We start from the raw sequence: 23,586 nt of genomic DNA, 5'->3' as shown, positions 1-23,586 counted from the left end.
TTATACAGATAGTTATGGTTTGGTTTTACTGAAATGCTCCTGAAGAAGCTATAAAGTAAAATGTTGAGTGTCCAATTAAAGAAAAATATCAAATATCAAAAATATCTGGTTTATTTACGATAATAAAAATGTCTTAATAGGATATACTTAAATTACAATGCTTCTAAGCTCAATCACAGGTTTACTAAAGAATATACATAAAATTATTGCAACTTTTATAAAAGGTCAACTGAATATTACATAACATTATTTTACTTTTTCCTTTGTAAAGATTAACTTAGATCTTCCAAAATATTTTGGTAACCAATAACCTATGTGTGAGGTCAGTTATGAAATACAAAACATTCATAAAATGCCTTCTAACCTGTGTAAAGCAAGAGACCAATTAAAGAGAAAAAAATCAAGAAAAGATGGCACAAGCACTACTGTGCCCCCTACCTCTTTAAGATAATCTTTGAAAAAAAAAATTGAATCATATATAAAGGTTAATCATGTTATGCCAGTACTGATTTTAGCAGTAATACCTACAGTTAATTTTTGCATGAGAAGTTAACAAGAGGATATACAGACACTATGGTATCAAGTCTTCCATAAAAGGTTGAACAGATTGAATACAAACACTACAATACATTCATTTCTATAAGAAATGAACCAACAGGTGCAAAAACATAATTCCTTTACTTATGTGTGAAAAGCCAAGTAAAGAGTGCACAGTTATTATAGAACTTCTGTGCTTTGTCAGAATAAAGATAAAGGGTAAATGAACATTTCATACTTCCAATCTCTAACAGAAGTTATCTATATTTAGGTCTATCTCTCACTTTAAGAAAGGGTAGTCAAAGGGAATAAGAAAGCATATAGCACTTCAAATGTCTTAGAGGTACAAACAGGATGCCAAAGCCTATGAAAGGCAAACTAAAAGGATGAATAATAGATATGGCATCTCTTACATTTCAGAAAAAAGTAAAACTATTATAAGTACATTATTTAAATTTAACAGCATAACAACATTATGGTATCACTAGTATTTGTTTAAGGGTAACTACAAGATGTACAAACATTATACCTTTAACATTTGTCAGAGAAGATTCCAACTAAAGTGTGAATAAATATTACACCTATAACACATAAAAAACAAAATAAAAAAGTGTGTATATGGCAATACTTAAAAAAAAACATTAGCAAAAATGTCACAACTGTACAAACTGAAATGCACTATTCATACTATATCACATGGAGAAGCGTGTGAAAACCGTTGTATTGTTGAAATAATAGTCTTTACTGACGCACAAAGAGCATGCAAAAAATGTCATTAGATAGCTACTTTCACAAAATGTCGTCTTCGAGCAAAGTTTATTAGTTGCTCTTGGTGATACTTTATAATTAACATGACTGAAATTGTTTTTAAACTTATTTTTAGAGTAAATATCCACCACTTCAACCACCATAAAAACACACTATTTCTAATTCTATAAGAAATAAGCTTGATCTTGCAAATCTTGAATATCACATGAACAAAAAAGGGATTTCTTAATGTTTGTTTTCTGTCATAAAGTAAAAATGTACATCTAATACAGGGATTAAACTACAAAATATACCATTAAAGCATCAGCAGGCATATATGTTATACTAGTAATGATTTTAGCAGTAATTCCTACAATTAAATTTTTGCATGATAAGCTGAGCAACTCAGGTCAGGAAAAATCCTATAATGAATCATTTTGATCTTACAAGGCTGCGTTTTAAAAATGATAATGTTCTGAGAGACAGAACCTACTGGTACATTTTAGCTGTTACATACTCTACACTAATGTTTAAAAAAACAACTTAAAGCCAGCCATTATCATTTATATATCTATCAAGCTTTTTCTTAAACTCGTTTAAATTTCCTTCCTCTACAATGTTTGAAAACAACCAATTCCAAAAGCCAACAAACATGCTAGAAAATAAAATTATGTTGGCTGAAGATAACTCCTATCCTGCCAAAATTTATACTTGTGTCCCCTGGTCCAACTGTTCTCACTGTTAAATATGGAAGATGATGATGAATCAACACTACTAATTCTGTTTACAATCTTGTACACCTTAATCAGATCCCTTCTAGCTCTTATTTTTTTATCAAAATAAAACAATTTGTGATACTTCAGCTTCTCATATGACAACCCCTCCATCCCAGGCACCATTCTAGTAACACTTTTCTGAACCATTTCCAACAATTCAATGTATTTCCTAAGATAGGAAGCCCAAATTTTAACACAGTATTTGAAATGTGGCCTAACCAGTGACCTGTACAAAGAAATTATAACCTCTTTAGATCTGTATACAATACATCTGTAGGTACAACCTAAAATCCTATTTGCCATAACAACAGCAACAGCACACTGCTTGGATGGCTTTAAAAACTGGCTGAATATTACACCAAGATCCCTTTCTTTCATGACACTTAAGACTGTTCTCATTTAAATTATACTTACAATTCAAATTATGATAACCTATAAAAATTATCATACATTTATTATTCCTAAAACCCATCTTTTACTGATTTGTACAACTCAATGAATAATCTAAATCCTTTTATAAAACAGCAGCATCTTCTTTACAGCTAGTAATAATGAAGACCTTAATATCTTCTGCAAAGTTTAATCACTTTCCTGGAACAACATTCCAGGTAGATTCAGTGCCGAGTAGATGATAGAGAAGTTTCTCGAACTTAAAAGAATTTTCAAGAACTTTCTGGAATGTTGTAGAACTTACAAGAATTTTCTAGAACTTTCCATAGTGATATATATACAGGGGCTCACCACTCACTACCTGAGTGAACACAGACCTATCTGATTTTATCAGAGATAGCATCAAAAAGCTGCAAGCATTCTCCAGATGCATTCTGCTATGTACGTGGCCAATTTATCTAGACAAAAGTGAATACGTACTCTGTGACAGCATCTGCTAAAATATGTGAAGCCTACAAGAAATATATTTCGGCATGCCTGTCAGGGATCAAGACAAACCCTGGGCACCTCATTTTACCTGTGAGCACTGTAAAAAAACTCTAGAAGGTAAGATGAACAATTTTTGCTTGCTTGAAAGTATGATTTTATATTATACAAATTTTAGACCTTTTAAAATCCAAGTATATTTTTTTTTTTTAATCTCAAATAGTATAGAAAAAATATCACATATAAAATGTTTTGCATGAACCTTTTCCACATTAGTTGTAACTTAAATAAATTTATTCTTCATAATAACAATTTCATTTGTTCTTTTGAAGGATGGTACAGAAGGGAAAAAAGAGCCATGAAGTTTGCTATTTCAAGAATTTGGCATAAACCCACCAACCACTCAAGCAATTGCTACTTTTGCATGGTGGACCCTTCCAAATGTCAGGCTGGCAAGAATGCATCTGTTATCATGTATCCATACCTTCCATCACCCATTGCTCCAGTGCCACACTACCCTGAGCTTTCTGTACCAACTCCACCAGAAAGAAAGCAGCCATCCTCAGAAGAGAGCAACAAATCAGAAGAGGAGGTAGACATTGAAGATCCAGATTACAATTTCAGATGGGCAGCTGGTGAGAGAAACCCAAACTACCCCAACCAAAGAGGCCTCAATGAGTTGATGAAAGATCTTGGTCCAACAAAGTCAAATGCCGAGACTATATTTGGGGGCTGATACGTGAAAGTGATTTACATTACAGTCGCAAATCTAAAAAAACTACTCACTTCTAAACATTTTTGTTCATTTTTGTATAGCTTTAGTATAAATACGTGTAAATCTTGATTTATATGTTGTTTTATTCAGACCTTATGTGAATAAAATTGTGCAAATTTAACCATTTTTACATAAAAAATAGGATAATTTCTAAATTTCATTATCCAGGTCACAAAAGCAAAGTTTGAAGGAAATAATGGCCATTTTCTGTACTTTTACAACATAAGCAATTAAGAAATAACACATGCTATCCAGGAACAAAATTTGTTACATAGTGTAATTGTCTCTCTCTTTTTTTTCAAATTCCATGCAGGCAAATTCAATTATTTTAGAAGACTCTATGAAAAGACAAATTATTCTTTTCTGTTTCTTTTATTACAATACAAGCTGTGATACCTTCACTTTAGAAACTGCCACTGTATGCTTTTTATGGCTAAACTGACAATCATGTAGTCTAATTTCACTTTTACTTTCTTAGCTTGATTACACACACACAGAGCTTAACTAAAGTCTAGAACTCTATATAAACCACAACACATAATAATATAACAATACTCAATTAATGCAACAAGAAAAATTGGGAAGGTTTGAGTAATATGACATTAATTCACAACAGTTGAACTGTGCAATAAATGATTCATAAACAGTTGCATAACACATACACAGAGCTCAACTAAAGTCTAGAACTTTCTATAAACCACAATACATAATAATATAACAATACTCAATTAATGCAACAAGAAAAATTGGGAAGGTTTGAGTAATGACATAAAATCCCCACAACAGTTGAACTATGCAATAAATGATTCATAAACAGTTGTATAACTAAATTAGCAATAATTCTCTTTTTTAAAAGTTACTTACTTTAACATTCCCACAATATCAACTAAATACTCCTATCATAATAAATTTCAATAAAACAGTTATGAATATCTAATAAACCATAACTAGACAAGTCCCTGATTTGTTTTATGTCCAATCTCTGTCACCAAAGTGTCTCTGGTTTGATTTCCATTGTGTGTTAAATACAACGACTGAAAGTTATACAATGAAAAATTCATGCAATGTAATTTCATCAAACATTTTAAAAACAAGGAGATGCAGTTTTTATTATTAACACAAAAATGGATTGTAACAGCATTTTTTATAGATTCTTTAATAGAGGCTTTCACAATTATGTATATAAATATAGCAGCTGAAATGGAAGAAAACTGAATAAGTGTGTAACTATGTTGTGCAAAATTGAAAATTAATTTAAGTTTGATATTAATATATCATAAAATTTTTTACTTTATGACGGATTATGTTTAATCTGTGGTGCTTCAGAGATCAGTTTATAAAAAACAAGATCAGGATATCAATTATTGAAGTAACAACTAGATAAAGAACAATGACAGATAATGTTTTTCTTTCTTCCCAATTTTTTTTGTCATTAATAACCTCATTAGATGCTAATTCAAACTTTGCTCTGATGAAGTTAATAATTGACTCACTTAACTGATTAAGTACTTACGTCTTGAAATTCAGAGCCAAGAGTATATATATGTATATAAAAGTGAGCCTACTTCATTGTTCTTTTCCCCCCCTCTTTCTCATAAAAAAATTTTTAAAACAAAGTAGCCCATACACAACACCAAATCCTTTCCAGTTTAAACACCACAATAACTGAACCAGCTAACTGTGGGTGATGCAAGGAAAAAAATGAATAAAAAAGGGCTCTTTTATCCATCAATCTTTGGCAAAGATCCTAAAAGACAGTACCCCACACACATTGGTAAACAACTTGTAGTTATTATATAAAAATTTTAGTAATCAAGGCTGCTAACTGTGGTTAATTAAAACCAAAAGTCTATGAAATGGATATTTGACTATTTCAGGGAATTTTTTATCCCAATTATTGGGCAAATATTCTAAAACAAAATCCATGTACAATATTTGGCAGTTTCCAGTTAACACACCAAAGATTATAGTAATTGACTGAACTAATTTTGGTGGTGGATGTCAATATACACAAAGATAATGGATCATCTCTGTTGTCAGATATAGCAGTTGAAGTGAAGATACCATGCAACTCTTTACAAATATTGATCAAACAAGTAACATCACTGTGACTCTACACATAGGTTTATTTCATGGTTCACAAAAGTTATTACAGAATGTTACATTCTGGTAACATTATTTCAATCCAGCAAACACAAAACATTCCCATAACATTCTTTAACTATTTTTTTTCAAAACATTTTGGAAATTTGTACAATTTTATTTTAGAATATGTTGTATTATAGTCCAGTTCAAACCATCAATGTTTCTGTGATCATGTCTAGCTAAAGCATTTCAAAAACATATAATGCAAAATATTTTGCTTTTAAACATTTAAGTTAATTTAGCATACTAAAGATACACAAAAGTTCATGGTCATCTGTTTATATATACTTAAGCAAATATGGAAACGCAAAACTTGTAGAAATTCTGTATCAAGCTGATTGTATCTTTATATATAACACATGCTCTGGGAGAATCTAGAATATTAAGTTTCCACAACTCAATACACAAAATATATAGATGACAGATCTTCATCCCCTCAATTTTCCCCCTGCTGACAAGATGTTCTTCCCCTTTCCCCCAGGTCCATGCATCACCAGAAGTCAGCCTAGAATATTTGCAGAGCTGACATCACCCACAGATAGTCAGTATTCAATACACCAGGAAAAGTGTGATGTTCAAATAACAAAGCTGAAATATTATATGCCTGCATTAACCACTGCAATTTCTATGCAGTATATATTTATCATAAAATAACAAGTTAAAAACAGATCCTTAAAGGTATTTGGGATCATGTTTTTTTCATGATATGATATGCCTATTTCAACACATTTTAGGTCATCTCTAATTCCTGTAAGTTCTCTTCTGCTAGTATTATTAGCAGCCCACTACCAGAACATTTATTTCTGGCTGGCACCATTTTATGACCATTTAAATATTGAACTATTCAGCCTAAAATATATGCCAGACATTTTCAAGGTTCAAAATATTCAATTGCTATAAATATGATTGTGTGTGTGTGTGTGTGTGTGTGTGTGTGTGTGTGTACTATTAATCTATATTCCTTTGTTTCTTTTAATAGAAGTTGCTAAGAAAAACCCATGCCACAGCTAACACAAGAGATAGATGCTGCAGATAAGATCCATTAAACACTGAAAATGGTTTCTCACCAAGAGAAGCAGTTAAAGGTAATTTAATTGGCTCATTTTTATTATGAAAGCAATATTAATTAATTTGCAATTATATTCAATAAAATATACTATACATTGATACTGCTGCTTTCTTTTTCAACCTGCCTAATTTGCTATTCTTGTTCAATTTGCAACAAATTGCTGGATGCAAAATATAATGCCAAAGTATTGTAATTTGCTAACACAAATGATAATATATTAAAAATTACTATTTCTGGTAATTATAGATATTGTTTTAATTTGTTGTTGTTGTTTTTTCAGGCACATCTGACTAAAGTTAGGCAGAGAACAACTAGAGAGAATACTGGGGGACATAAACACCAGAAATATAATGAAGGTATTAATTGATGACTGTATTATATGGAATATAAAAAATGAAACTATCACAAAAAACTTGGTATCATTTTTCATGCAAAGTCCCTGGTTATATTTTGGTTAATTCAGTGTAACATAGTGACATTAGTAAATAACTTTTTCTGTTAACCCAAAAAATTTCCAAGTTATGTTACTAGTGGTCACAGGCAATGTTCTTGTCAGGTTAAATTGTTTGTTGGGTATGTAAATGCTTAAGTTTGTGTGAAAATAAACACATTTTTACAAATGTGTTTAATTTGAAGTGACTTAACAGTTACAGAATATAACAAGAAATACTGAGAATGAAACAAATTCCTATGTACTGCTTTCCCAAAGGTTTTATGATCAAAGCCGACATGAAAAGGGTAACAAAATACATTGAAAGGTTAAGAATAAAGTAAAATCTTTAAAACTTTTTACACATTACAGTTTTCTCTATTCAGATTTATACAAAAATTTATGACAGAACTTCATGACTTCACCCAGGCTTTTTAAAGACTACTATTAGTCTTCAAGGCTTTTTCATGTTAACTGTTATCATTAGCATGAAAAGTAACAACTAAATAATGAACTTGAAAATTGAAACAAGCATCAAATAAGAATTAATGTTATAGTAGTTTAAACAAAGGTACTCATAATACTTATTGCAAAACATTTCATCTTACATCAAACACCTTCTGTAGATATTTCCCAAATATGAGTCTTAAAAATAAAATATTCCTATTGCTTCATTTGCTGTTTACTGAATATATTTTGGTTTGCCAAGAAAAAGCAGTGAAATAAATGGGTTACATGGGTTGTGTCAGGTATGTTCAGTATGAAAAACTCTCAGTGAAGAGATGTGAGGAATGAATGTCCTATATTCTCTAGAATATTAAGTAGCTCAAGCTCTTTAGAAATAACAGAATTATTACAGAAAATAAAAGTCATATTCATTAATTCATTTCTACTTAAATATTTAATACAACATGTAAATGATGGTATTATTGAAGGATTTTATTTTTTCATCTCTTATTGAATGACTGATAAACTTTATTATAATCATTAACTATAAAAGATTTATTAATTCTGCCAACCTGTTTGTTTGGTTATAATAAGCCCTTTAGAGTTTGTGATTTTTTTATAACTTTGGTTACACAGTTTAATTCAAGTTTTATAACACTGCTTCATAGTTTAAAAAACCAAAAAAATTAACAAAGCATTGTTTTAGCTATGCCTTACATTTATGTATGAAATTAGGCAACAAATAAGCCTGCTATTACTAACATCCTCACCAGCATTTAAAGAGGTTTAAGTGGTGAATAATTTTTTGTATTTTAACACTATCTATTTGACCTTAAAACATAAAGAAAAATATTTATTACTGCCAAATAAGTTTTATTCTTTATAATAAACAGTCAAAAGAGGGTTTAAAATTTGTGTTGGAATGTCTGCACTTTTTTAATTCCTGACCTAGAATAGAGTGAAAAGGTTCAAGAGTGCTATCTGACTCCCTTTCAGAGTTCTCATGTACTTTTGTTCATGAAAACATTTCATTTTTCTACATAGCTTCTACAAAATATTAAAGAATTGGTTTGAGATTAATGAAATAAGTGAAGAGCATGTGCATTTTGGAGGTACAAATTTGTTTTAGCTAAATTCTATAATTTTTGTTAGTCATTCAACAATGATTTCACATCATTTCTGACATGTTTTTATATTAGTAACATATTTTTTTTACTATGTTCTATTAGTTAATCATATTTTTGCACTTAGCAATAATATGACAGCAGCATATGATGGCAATATCACACAATGCCATGGGTAGGCTAACTATAAATGACTAGAACAGTCATGTGGTAACAATAGCTAATTTCAAATGTTCTATGGCTGCCAACTAGTTGGAAGAATTAGATTGAAAAGTTTACATTACAACACTTGTTATAAAATGAAGACTTTTGTTAAAGATTTTAAAGAAAACTTCAATTTAACATTTTCATGGCTTTTAAATTCAATGTTTTAAGGTTCAGTTCTGTGCAAACCCTGGCAATAAAATAATGAACAGATTATATTCATAAGCAATCTAACAATAAAATATAATGAGAAGTTTATGTTGATCAAAAATTAACTGTAAAATTATGATTATCCATGATAAACTTACAATGGAAATGAAATACTGTTTAAGTACTAACAGTAAAAGATATGGATGCATTCACCTACTTGAAAGGTACAAAGGCTGTTACATGTCTCCAACACATCTACCTCCAACTTAAACTAATTAAAGTCCAAAAGAATGAAGAATCTGGATAACATTGGTGATAAAAAAAACTTTTCCATGAAAATGACTACTGGTCTTGGGATTTCCATAAGGTATATTGGTCAACTATTTCCAATAAATTAACAAACAAAAATTACTAGTTATCTTGTGACATGTTTCACGCTAGCATTGACTCTTTGCTTCTAGTTACGTTTCTATCTTGTGAAGAAACAAGTCATCATGTTATACTTCTATAAGAACTTGTATGTTGTCACCTTCATTCTTTCAGATATTCTCACAAAACATCTCAGCACACTAAAACTCTAGCCTGTAAAGCTTGTCTCCAATAAAATGCTGCAGTCTTATTTTCACTTTTCCAAGATATTCTAATAGTTCTCAATCCACGATAAGTGGGAAAAAAAAAAGTTATACCTTATTCCAACAAAGAATGTATGCCATCATCATTCCACTCAACACTTAACAATTATTGGATCAAGATAAAAAATATATTTCTCATAGGTTACACTTCTATAAAGTCTTGGCACAGTTACCATCACTCGTATATATTAATATTACTGAGAGACATCTTGGTAAGTCAAAACTGTGGTTTTTTGTTTTTCATTTCAATATAAACTGTACATTATCCATGTTCTTCCAGCCATTCTTCGGAGACAACTGAAAAAACTTGAAATTTCATATAAGGTTATAATTCTGTTTACCCTGTTTCTTCTTGCCTTCATTTCTTAAGCCATCTGGATAGACATTTATAGAAATCTGAATTTCTACTAGGTTAATCTCCTACAATGCTATTACACTGCTATCTTCATTTCTACATCTTGATAAAAGTATTGATGAGCATCTGGTAAGTTAAGAATATTGACTGTCTTGTTTTACATCACAAAACACCAAACACTGTCCTTGAAATTTTTAAGGTTAAGCTTCCATACAGACTAAATGTCTTCTTTATTCATACAAATATTCTTATGTACATCTTGATAAGTTACGAAAATGGAGTCTTGTTTTACATCATTAAGCACTGTATGCTGTCCTTCAAATTCTTCCAAAATTGATGTTGTGTCAGGTTATCCTTTCATACAGACTGATGTTATCATCCAGCTTTTCTATTCTTGTGGTTGTATTAGCAAATTGAAAATGTAGACTATCCTTTTTCTTCAATAAACACTGTACTCTGTTATCTTCATTCTTCCATATATTCCTAATGAATATCTTGTTAACTTGAAAATATTAATTTTTAAAATTAACTTCTTTAAAGACTGTAAATTATCTTCACTTTTATTTGTATTCTAGATGATAATTTCGATAAGTTGAAAATTTAATCAATTTGGCTATATTTCAATAAAGGTAAAATATGGTTGGCCAGTACTTCGTAGATTACTTTGGCAGACAAATACATTTCCAAAGTGAAACACAGCTGCTCTGATAATACTAATAAACAGAAGAGTATTTGTATGGTGATTTTTCTTTTTGGTTGCCTGTGCATGATAATTTTAAGCATTCAATTAATTTTTCTGATAAAACTTGTCACCTTGCACCTTGAATTTTATTAACTACTGTTCTAAGGTAGAACTAAATACTTCAGTTCAACAGTAAGCTTTAGAGGTCTAAATAAATGCAGCTTAAATGCTATTGATATAAATAAAACAGAGCCGATTCAATTTGTACTTGCTAAAGATCAATCTTCAATAATTTTCTGTTAACTGCAACTGATGTAGAAACTTGACAACTTAAAACTTGTCCAATGGCTGACACAGATCAAATTTGATCAATTCAACTTACATCTGTAGAAAGTGCTGAATAAATGGAGACAATTATTCTTCAACCTGATGCAGTTGTGAATGACGCTTCAACAAATGAAATGGTGAACACGTTCTGTTGTAAAAATAACTCATTCATCAAGTCTATATCTTCAGATATATTGGTCCTTCCTCTACTTATTTCAAATCTCTGGTTACAGCATGCATGATTGATCACTATCTCTTGGTCTATTGTTCAATCTAACTTCAACAAAAATCATTTTATATTTTAGTATCTGTGAACAAATCTATTGTGACACTAATATATAAACACACGTAATTCCAGTACAAGTTTTTCACATCCTACAGTGTATGCATCAATGCAAGAAGACATTTTCTTTCTCATTTGCAGTTGAACACTATTTTTAAACACCATATGGACTGTTAATAAAACCTCAAGTTTCATTTTTGGACAATGAAGCAACCACCTGAACTTCTGTAATTCAACATAAACCTTATGTAAGTAATCTTCTTATTAAAGCTGATATCAAAATTTATAATTTTCTTTCATTGTTGCTCTAAGTAAAATAAATACTTGAAATTCCAGCTGAAAATGTATAAATACTCTACAGATAATGAAGACTGACCTTTACTACTTGCAGCTCCTAAAGTAGCCAATGTAATTTGAACATTACTTTCCCCAGTGCTCTCATACATCAATAATAGGCCACTTTGATTTTTATTGCATTGAATATGCATATAAAATAGCACATGCATATTTTTGTTCAGCAGCAATGAATGTAGGAAAACTTGATATAAATTATTTTCCACTTGCAGCTGTTTTACATCAATCTTGGAAAGAAAGATGTTACTGAAGACAAATGTAGTCATAAATCCATGAAAGATGATGTCACAGATAGGTCAACATCAAATGGAACAGGATCAGGAGGAACCAATACTAACCTTTGAATGAGAATTGTCCACCCGTCGTCTCTTGTTATCTGTAAAATAAAATCACACATTTTGTTACAATACAACAAATATAAACATAATTACAAGACATAAAATTTGATTATTGTGTTTTGAAAGAAAGAAGAAGAGTATACCACACTAAATGTGAAACTTTAAGTTTTGAAAAAAAAAGAAGAAGATATAAAGGTAAAACTATCTGAAAATAATCACTGTAATGTGTTCAATTCTAAGTATACTTTGTATTCCAAATGAAGCATTTTAAGGCATTTTGGGCATTTCAATTCAAGTATTGAGCAATTATATGTGTTATGTGTGAAGAAAATTCACAGAAATACAAATAAGGGTTACATTATAACAGTGATTGCCTAAAAAAGAGAGATGCATTGAGAAACATTCCTGTTTGTCTGTTTATGCTAACTACAAGCAATGCTATCAAGCTCATGAGAAGAGTAACAAAAGCCTCATTAAAGAGACAGAATTGAGATTGTTCACAACAGACTGATATCATTGCAGCATGGGAGAAACTGCCAAAAAAGGATGCAAATCAGGACTCTGATGTAGGAACAATGTCAAGAATGTGATAATAGATACAAGTGAGAAGGCTACCAATTTACTAGCTTTTACCTGTAACCAATGAAGAAGCAGTTTTGTTTTTATTGTTGATTGATAAACAATCAAGGAAAAGTGACCAATTAAGTGTCAGAACTTATGGGTAGTTGTGTATACTATTTGGAAGATTATAAGAATACCAGAAAGAGTTTGTATAAAAACTCGTGTCTGAAACTCAAAAATCAGTTCTCATGAAGTCAAAGTAAGTTCTTCTTGAGCTCAAAGGAACCTCATCCTGAGCTGAAGTAAATTCTAGCCATCTCCTCCATCTTAATTTTTGAAAAACAGTTGTAACTACCCTAATGATAAGTTTACTACATGTTTCTCGCCTAAACCCTCTAAGTAATTTATTGCCATTATTCCTAAGATTGGATAACATGGTTAACTTACAGTTGAGTTGATGTTATGGAAAGTATTCTTAAATAATGTTTTGCTGGTTTATACTAAAAGGGTTTAGAGTTTTTGTTAGTTTAATTAAAGTATTCAACACATGGTATTTTAAAAGCATATCAAAAGTGCTTATTTGTGTGAATCTTAGCCTCAAAGTTTGATTCTTTACTTTAACTGTAAATACCTCAAGTTAGTGCTTGTGTGTTCTGCTCATACACTGTATTCCCCAATTAATATAAATAAAGGGTGTAACTGGTGGAATTAGTCAAAATTCCAATGACTAAGCCTATCCAACCAGCCCATCTGTTACACAAGAATAAATTAATGCTATACCTTCTACAACTAGACCTACCCACATGGTAATCTTTTGAATTTTGAAAGTCCAATACAAACATTTTAAACAGCCACCAGAATTATGACAAGAAGGTAAGGAACAAATGAAATAGACAAACCCTTTCCTCAACTTGAAGAAGTATGAAAAGCAAAACCCATATTTCAATTGATGAGATTTGGTATGCCATATTTAACTTGAGGAAAAGGAACTTGAATTTCATTAGTTACAACTGTAAAATAAAGTATAATGATGCAAATAATTTATTATTTCATGATGATTTAAGATTTTGGAGGATTTTGAAGAGTCTGGGATTGCTAAGAAAGGAATGCAGTGTGGGATGTAAAGAAACACTGGTCTAAAAGCTCAAATGAATATATATAAAGGTCCTGTAACATCACCTTTATATCTTTTTTCAAGTATCTATAGGTAGTCAATAAGACCACCTTATACAGGGAAATAACAGAAGATGTGAAACCCTTGTCAAAGAGCTGGGTCAAAACCGAGCTATGATTGGCAAGTCTGGATGAAGTAGTTCAATCCCCTCGCAATACCACAATGCACTACTGTTGATATGTATGCCATCTCCATTAATAAATGCCCACAGTGAGATAATGCAGAGACAGGCATGAGGAAACCTTATAAGTTAAACCCTGACATCGTGAGAAGAGCCATATAACTTTCACATATGATGCTTGAGTTTCCAGATAGATGGGTGTAAGATGTAGGATCATAACTGACTCAACAAAGATGGTCAAAATGGAAATGGATGAGGTTGGCACTTCTAAAGGTACCACAAAAGCAGAAACCAAGTATCAGATTAATACTACATCTTCTACAACAAGGTTTACCCACATGGTAATCTATTTGTCAGAATGTGACAAGGGTTAGAATGAGCACTGAAAGGACTCTGGGTAATAGATGAATAAATGGGTAGGCATTCAGTTGCAGTCCAGCCCTGACTGAATGTATCTAGTGCCAATAACCAAGGATGGGGTACCACAGACCAAAATGCTAGTAGTTGAGTGTTCCAATAAGTAGCAAATGCATCAATCATCAGTGTCCTGAACTGAGAGCAAATCCAATAGACCCTCAATTAAATATCCATTCCATTGGAAGAATTTGGTTGGATTGAGACAGTATGCCACTAAATTCATCACTACCAGAACACCACAAGCTAGTAGAATGAAATGATGGAAGAGAGCTGGCTACAAAAACCCAAGGTTCAAAAACAGAACTGAACAGAAAAAGAGAACTGAACCTTGTATTTCTTGACGTGAAATGTAAGACACAACAAAGAAATCATGAGAGAGAAGTGTAATGACTTTGCCCCTGATTAATTTAAAACCTTGAAGCATCACCCTTTGGAAGGAAGCCTTGTCATCCATCCATAGGCCCTGGAAATCCTAACTGCTGAGATATGCATCCCATTCAAAGTAAGGCATCCATGAAAAGGTGAATCTCTGGACGAGTGGAAGCAGAGGAGCATCTATTGTAATACTGTTCCAATCTAACTACCACTTGAGATTGAAGATATTGATTCTAAATAAGGTGACTTTGATATCCAGTGGATTGCATGTACACTCACCCCAAAGAAATAAGGGATATGAGTGATGTCTGCATTCCCAAAAGAGAAAGAACCACCTGCATGGAACAAGGAACTTAAGTATGTGTTGTTGGACTGCTTATTTCATAGCATGGAGCCAGATGGAAATGGGTCAAAACAAACTAAGATAAGCATTTATAGAGACATCCAAGAAGATGATACATTGTGTTGGAGGGAGAACAGATTTCTTGGCTCTGATAAGGAATCCTGACTTGCTTGCCTTAGAAAACAGAAGCTGGGTGTGATTTTCAGTTAACTAACAAGACAAAAAAGACACCCTAACAGTTAAGTAACAGCTGTTGTAAAAGAAATAAACATGTTTTAAAATAAACAATTCACAACTGTGAAGTTATCATTTTAATATGACAATATCTCTTGTGACATTCATAAAGCATGCTGGAGACAGCCAAATCTTGATTCAACTGAAAAAATCAAAGAATCAGTCAACTCAAAAACAGTTTGGCATCTGATGAAAGTTAAGCATGTGTCACCACACATTTTTAAAAACTGAAATATTGATGCTTTTATCCATTGTCTTGCAGATGAACTATGCTAAGAAACAACTTAATCTATTTATTTAAAAAACAACTAATCCTACATTTTTCATTGATATAATAATACTCCTAACAAACTGTATGAAACATTTCAGTTGTTGTTTTACAAATACACATCTTGCAAGTCAAACACAATTTTAAGAAAAAAATAAACTTGATAACCTGCAAATACACAAAATAATTATACCAAGATAATTTTTCAGTGATGTCGAGAAAACCCACTTGTAGAGAAATATATATGCAAAAACGGCTCGTTTGGGTTGAGAAAATATTTTACATGGAAGAACGTCGAAACGTTGTTTGCCCTTCCATGTAAAAGATAATTTTTGTGACATAATAGAATATAAGTAAAATATCAAATGCAATATTTATTTTTAAAATGAGATCAACTGTTCACAGACCTAAATTGATATCATATATTGTAACACTCGATGACAGAAAACATTTGACTAATTACTTAAATTTAAGGGTATGATCAATTAATTTAAAATCAGACAAAAATCTTTAGAAAGTTTCAATAGCTCTTTTTCTCTTTTACATCACTGGTAGTTTGGTATGTAAGTAATTAATTCAACCTGTACAGTCAATACTCTGTATTAAACAATTTATGATTATTGTAATTCTGAATTTACTTGTTGTACCTTCATATCTTTTCTACACTTTTAGGAAACCTGAAAAGTATATTTTTACACAAAATCACATTTCTTTAACGACACATTTAAACAAAAGGTTTTACTATGAACTAACAAAGTCAGTCTGACTCAGAATAGTCTGAGTGCAAAGGATTTAACATTAAGGATAAAATACAGTTTTTATACTTCATTATTTTATTTATAACTTTCTAAATGAATATCAATTTTTTTTGGCAGTAAAACTACACTTCAGTCCTCATTTTATGCACCATAACACAAACTGTAGGTAAATCATCTGCAGCAAAATATCAAATATAATAAAACATATTTTTTTTTCTAGTATGACTGCAGACTGCAATAAAAAATTAAAATTAATATCCTAAGAAGCCTCAGGCTTGTAAGAGTTACATATCCACTTTTATTTTTCTTTTATTGCTTTTTAAGATGTGTATAATTACCAAACTAGCAAAACAAAACAAAAATCACCCAAAGAAAGAAAAGCTCAAGTTATAATAAGACAAACTTATCAAAATGCATAACCCATATGCAGCACACATTATAGCTATAAATCAAAACTATATACTTTTTGTCTTCAAATCTAGATAAAAGTTAACCCTAGATTTTGATAGGGTTGTTGTTAGTATGCATTTTTTATTTCAAATATGTAGTTTATAACACAGTAATTACAATAAGAAAAAGGAATACAATATCCTATAACTGCTATAATTGAAATTTTATGTAATTCAGTTAATTTAATTCTCTTTTTCTTGATGTGTACTGGAAAATAGTACAATGAATAGGTGCACTGAATAATTTAAACATTTTCATCAGAAAGTTAAAGCCTTATACAAAAATCAGTAACTTAAAATCATCTCTTTTTATTGGTTATAAATAACCCAACAATAAATGTCAGAGGTAATTACTGACATTTGTACAAAAACAGAATGTGCTAAGAGGGGTATGGCAGTGGATTTCATTTTCCTGCACATTTCTCATTAACATATAGGTGTGATCTAACCTGTTGGGCAAACTGGGCAATTGTCCAAGACCACACACATGATAAGGCCACTGATGTTATGCTTTTTAATCTACTTCTGAGTTTTCTTATCATTATGGAGCCCCATTCCATGAATTCTGCCTGGGGATGCAGAATGACCAAACCTATCCCTACTCATTCAAACAAGATGATTCGAGGCTACAAATTCATATTTTAGCTCAAGATATTTATAGTGTAATTGTGAGGTTTGTGGGAAACATAAAACTTCATACAAAGCAAAAAGATAATCTAAAACTAATATAATAATAAATGTTTAATTATTAATTATATTTTCATACCACGTTTATTTACTTAAAGTGTTAATAAAGTTCATTAAATGAATGGGACTCTGTAATATGTCATTACTTTTAACTCTAACCTTACAAGTGGAAATAGGATTAATGATTACTTCATTTTCTGGAGTTAATTAGGCTACAGAAAGGAAAAGTTTCTTAATATTTACAAGTAAAGCAAGATATTAAACCTTATTGAAATGTACTAATCAAGAAAAGTAAGACTTCTTTTCATAGAAAACAAATGCAAAAAAATTAGAATATGTACATACCTCTGTCACTCTCAGTAGAATCTACATTTCGACGTGTGGTGTAACTTCCAGGAGAAATTTTTTTATTATCTCTCGGCTGGAATTCACTATCATCCTTCTTGTCTCTCTTACTAACTGACTCTACAGTATCTTCACTCTCAACTTTCCCAATGTTTTTTGAAGAGGTTCTTTTTTCATCCTTTCCTTTTGAAGTCTGGGCATTTAAAAATACTTTTTTCCCTTCTTTCCCTATGCAGACATCTTGATTAGAACCTTCTCTCATCTGGACTCTGTGAGTATAAGAACAATGACTTATTAAACAGTTGGACCAAGATTATTTTCTTACTGAATGCAACAATGTTAAAATATGTAAACTGATAGAACAAGATATGTCACCTCTTTCACAAAACATGTCCTTTTCTGTGCAAGTCCCTATTGTTAAATTCAAAATTTATTTTAATACCTTTATTATCAACCATGTATGTGAATGAAATTCTTTTTCATATTTTTTTAAAAATGGTTATTTCAGATAATGCTTAAGTAAAATGATGTTGAAAAATAAAAATATATCTTCACTCACAGGAAAATACATGTTATACTTTCCAAAAGAACTGGAACTTCGAGTCTGAAAAGAACTTTGTGCAACACCTGGTTTAATAAACAGGCATGTCAGAAACACAAGGATCCATGTATGGTTGCCCTTAATTTAGTATAACTAGCCAGACAGAAGGCAGCTAACCAACATCATCCCCTGCTAAAATATCATCTTCTAGCATTTTGTAGTTAATAACAGAATTGTATATTGAGTCCCATAATTTTCATTGAATGGTCCAACACTTTATTACCCACCAGGCCATGCCAAGCCCAGTTTATTAAAGAATAATCCATTACTTTGCCTAGTAGAGTTGACTAGAAACTAATTTTCTCTAAAGCAAATTTATAAAATTGAAGAAATGCTCTTATCTGTCAACACTTCCATTTCTTGCTGAAGAAATGAATTAGCTTTTTTAGCAAGCAACTAGAATCAAGTTTTATAATGTGCATGTGGCATGCATATATCAAATCTTAAAATATAGTCCAAATATATTAAGAAAAACACAGAAATAAAAATAACTCTCAAAAACCTATTAAGTTATAAGCAGTGTACAAACCACATAACAGAATTTATAAAATTGTGGAAATAGTCCATTTCATGATACACACACACATATATATATATAAAAACAGAGATATGCAATGTTAAAATTATAAAGAATGCTTGAAATAAAAACTGCATTGTACATGAAAAATACATTACCTGCATTAACCTTTTTGTAATGGGCTCAGTATAATTAGCATGTGTTAAGTATTTCTCTGTAACTTTTGATACCATATGTGTATATTCACAAAATTTGGTAGACTTTTAAGTAAAGATTTCAATTTTTTCATTCATAAAAAATCAGATTTATAAATGAAATATTTTTCTAAAGATTTGTTTGTCAACATTGAGTCTGTTTCGTTACTAGTCTGAGTGCAAAGTGATTTTATTTTATGATTAAGGAAACATTTCTTAATCTAAAATACTATTTGGGTAATTTCTAAAACCTCATAAATACATTTCAAACATTTGTTCTCACTAAGACTTTACATTTTATGTTACTTTCTATACCCTAACTATGTGGTGTTTTTTTTAGGATTTATATATACAGTTGGCCAAAAATTAATAAATAACTATAATTTTAGTAAGCTTAGAAACTAAGTTGTATATAGGCTTTAAAAAATACAAAACTTTAAGCAGACTAAAGACACAACCTACTGTACTGAAATCTTGCTTTAAAAAAAAACACAAAACACATGGTAGCCTTTGCACAGATTCAAATGGCTATTCACATTATATATTGAAGTTAGTGTACACAAGGGACAGTTTTCAAAAACAAAGTGGTGAATGGAGCCACTGTGTTTGATTCAGTGTGTAGATCATATTTCAACAACATAAAAAGATAAAGATCTTATTTTAGATTCTAGCTTGTTAATATTGGTAATTTGTATGAAACTACATACTCAGTATTTATCATATTAAACAGTGCTGCATTCAATATACAAAGTGACTCATTATATTTAGGTGTGTTATGCTTATGGTACAGGACTGCAATTTTGCAATCCTAGTTATACAATGTCAAATTTCAAAATTTTTATAGCTTGCACATAATATGACAATACATTGAAATTTTCGTTATAGCTTTTAAGGTTTCTTTTAAATAAAGGAAAATAACTGAGATGATATACAACTCTGAACTATAAGGCATATGATAATTTCCTTAAATAACATTGCTAGTAAAGTGATTTAATTCACTTTTCAATGTAACATAATAACATCCACAGAAAGTTTAAAAAGTGCATCACTGTCAAAAGGGTTAAAAATATGTATAATACGTAGAAGATGAATGTAAGAGTAACACAATCAAAATGATTTTTGAATAAACGACATTTAGAACAAATCACCTTTCTGAATCTTTTTTATTTCCTGTTGGACTACTGGTGGTACTTCTAGATAAAACTTGGGTTTTGGAGAAATCGGACTTCAAAAGATCTTTTTCCTGAGCTCCTTCTATTTCAAATAACGATAAAATGTAGAACTACGCTAAGTGGTCAAAATATTCTATTGAGATTTACAGTTATAAGTAATACCTGAAGAATTACAACATTATATGATAATTTCTATCAGTAAAAAAACAAATAATGAATAATGGTCACAATTAACAGCACAGACAAATCTTAATGTAGTTCAAATGAACTAAATTTCTTGTTAAAATCTATTTTTCATATTATATATTATGTTCATGATTGAGATATGAAATTAAATAATACAATTATCAAATGTGATACACAAATAACTAGAAACAACCTCAGCTAAAAACATGACAAAAAGCCACAATAACTCTAAATTACATAGTGAGTTAGATGAGATTATGAAATAAAGACGACCAAGAAATAACAAAATCCTTAATCAATATGAAAACCAAACTACATATACCATATGTTTCACTTGAAAAGGAGATAATTTATCTGTACTTTCATAATCTAAGGATTAAAATGAAAAACTTAAATCACTTCCACTAAAAATAAAAACATACTTTAGTGTACAAAATACTGACGCATACAAAATACAAAACATTATAAAACTATTATAATTTAATTGGCTTCTTAACTAAGCTATAAATACAATTGGTTTGTTTTGAATTTTGCACAAAGCTACATGAGGGCTACCTGTGCTAACTGTCCCTAAAATAGCAGTTTATGACTAGAGGGAAGGCAGCTAGTCATCACCACCCACCACCAACTCTTGGGCTACTCTTTTACCAATGAATAGTAAAATTAACTGTCATATTATAACACACCCACAAGTGAAATGGTAAGCATGTTTGGTGTGACAGGAATTCAAACCTGCGACCCAAAGATTACAAGTTTAGTACCTTAACCACCTGACCATGCTGGGCCAGCTATAAATACAGTACATTTATTGATACTCCACTGTCATGATATAAAAGTGTGTTTAATGTAGGTAAAATTAATTAATTTTTTTATAAGTTAATATTTAATGATTGTGTAGTTTTCTTATGATAAGAGAGTTGAAAGCAGAGAATTATTGGAATTTTTGTTTATCTTTCATCAGTGATTAGGCTATCTAACACCACTTAAAATTTAATGATGTCAAAAGTACAGATTTCTAGAATGCAAGCAGACAGTTAAGTGATAAATATATAAATAGTATGAAATAAGCAGGAAGAGCAAACAAAGATGTGAAAGTCAGAGGAAGTAGAAATTTAGCCAAAGAAAAGTTAAACATAAAGTTAACTGCTGAAAGAGAAAAGGCCTAGCAATTAATATTTGAGTAAAACTAACAGATAAAAAAAAATGTTCTAAAATAACTGAACCAGCTTGAGTGCACTTCAACAAAAGGAACAAATGATTTCTGAAGTATGAAGATTTGACAAATACTGAATGAGTTGTATACAACTGTGATAACTCATGCTATAATTACAAGTTAATTATACATCATGTACTAATGACATAGAAATAAAGGTAGTTCAACTTTCCAACTGAAATTCTGAAGCAACTGAATAAGCCTAAGTTGACTTTTGGTAAGAAAAGAACTACAGTGTTTATGATATGCCTATGTTCTCTGTAACGTAAAGAATTTTTGTACATACATTTAACTTGTTTTGAATGTATTATCTTAAAACAAGCAGAGTGCATGTTCACTTATTTTTTGAATTTATTATCAACAAGTCACAGACACTTACTACAAAAGAATCATCAACCCAACACCCATATTATTCAATCTACTTACTAAATATTATATATCTATATAATATTTAAAATAATAAAGCCTTCTTCATTTTGACATCCATACACATTATTTTTTAATAAAATTATTTCTAAAGTTTTTCCTCAAGAGTGTGTGTGTTCTAAATTTACTTGTATCTAACTTGACAAGTTAGTGGGTTTGTATTTTATATTCTGAATTGTCAATATTTATAGTTTCAGTTTTTGACTGATCGGCTTCTCTATCAACTTTAGGAAGGGAATAGAGAAAATCAGAATTAAGAGAATCTGACAGAAAAGGCATCATGTAGCACATATTCAAAGATGTTAAAAATCTATTTAAATATTTCCTTTTGAAACTGGGCAGTTAAAACTGATATAATATATAACTTTGAATTAAAAACTATGTTTTCATGCCATGTTTATTTGACATACAGTGATAACAAAGTTGTTTAAACCTATTGATATGGGTAAGTAAAAGTTAATTCAAAAATTTTATTTCTGTGTACAGTTATATTCAAAATTTAAAAACTGCTTCATTGTCACTGTATATCAATAAATTTGGCATCAAACCACAGTTAATAAATCAAAATCTTAATATAAATTTTAGTTTCTTAATTTCAAAATGAAATATTTGAATAAATTATTAATCTCCCTTTGTATGAATAGCATATCTATTTGCTTTGACTTGCCCATTTTCTGTTTTTTTACTATTTCTCTATTATGTCCCAAGTTTATCAGCAATTATTTCTTGTAGTACAGCTATTAGTAATGTTCAGTCTACCTTTTATAACCTTTAATCTTCTTTGTTTATGAAGATATAAACACTTTGATATCACATCTTCTCTTTAACAAATTGCCAATAATTCTCTCTGATATTTACCATTGCATAAATGTATAGCCAACAGAAAGACAGTTTTAGCTTGCTGAATGACATATTACATCCTTGTTCTCAGGAAAGATTTAGTCATTTTGCCTACAAATTCAATGTTGTTATTGCACATTCAAACTGAACAACTAAGGATATTATTAAAGGCATTTATTCCTTTAATACTTAGAAACCCAATTAAATTACAATTATAAAACAGTGTTTGTTTTGTGGAGGTTACTGCTTTGTTATTTGTCATAAATTATGTCATTCAATAGTGTAATTCTACCTATGCATTCACCACGACTTACAACTTGTATCTTGGGATTACTATCTAGATATAGTACGAGACCCAGTAAAACAATACAATTAAATAAAAACAGATCCAATATGTTACTGGTCTTACGCTTTTAGTAATAACTAATTTTAAGTTACAATATGGTTATTTTGT

General features: G+C 30.4%; 1 protein-coding gene across 2 annotated transcripts in view; it reads right to left on the bottom strand.

Annotated features, from left to right (window-relative positions):
* The window catches only part of tho2 (THO complex subunit 2-like protein), a 240,410-nt gene that overhangs the window by 44,557 nt on the left and 172,267 nt on the right, over positions 1–23,586 (bottom strand). The window contains exons 33-36 of one of the 2 annotated variants that reach the window (XM_076454284.1): positions 20,444–20,549; positions 17,984–18,252; positions 12,252–12,289; positions 5,823–6,444 (exon numbers count right to left, since the gene is read on the bottom strand). In XM_076454284.1, the coding sequence (XP_076310399.1) occupies positions 6,406–6,444; positions 12,252–12,289; positions 17,984–18,252; positions 20,444–20,549 (452 nt within the window). In that variant the 3' untranslated portion in view covers positions 5,823–6,405. Of the gene's footprint in view, positions 1–5,822; positions 6,445–12,251; positions 12,290–17,983; positions 18,253–20,443; positions 20,550–23,586 lie in introns of those variants that run through there. The other variant, XM_076454283.1, reaches the window with a different exon arrangement.

The sequence above is a fragment of the Tachypleus tridentatus genome, chromosome 1, assembly GCF_004210375.1.
Source record: "Tachypleus tridentatus isolate NWPU-2018 chromosome 1, ASM421037v1, whole genome shotgun sequence".
Lineage (NCBI taxonomy): Eukaryota > Metazoa > Arthropoda > Merostomata > Xiphosura > Limulidae > Tachypleus > Tachypleus tridentatus.
Note: the sequence above shows the minus strand (reverse complement) of the source record. Positions and strands in the feature narration are given on the sequence as shown.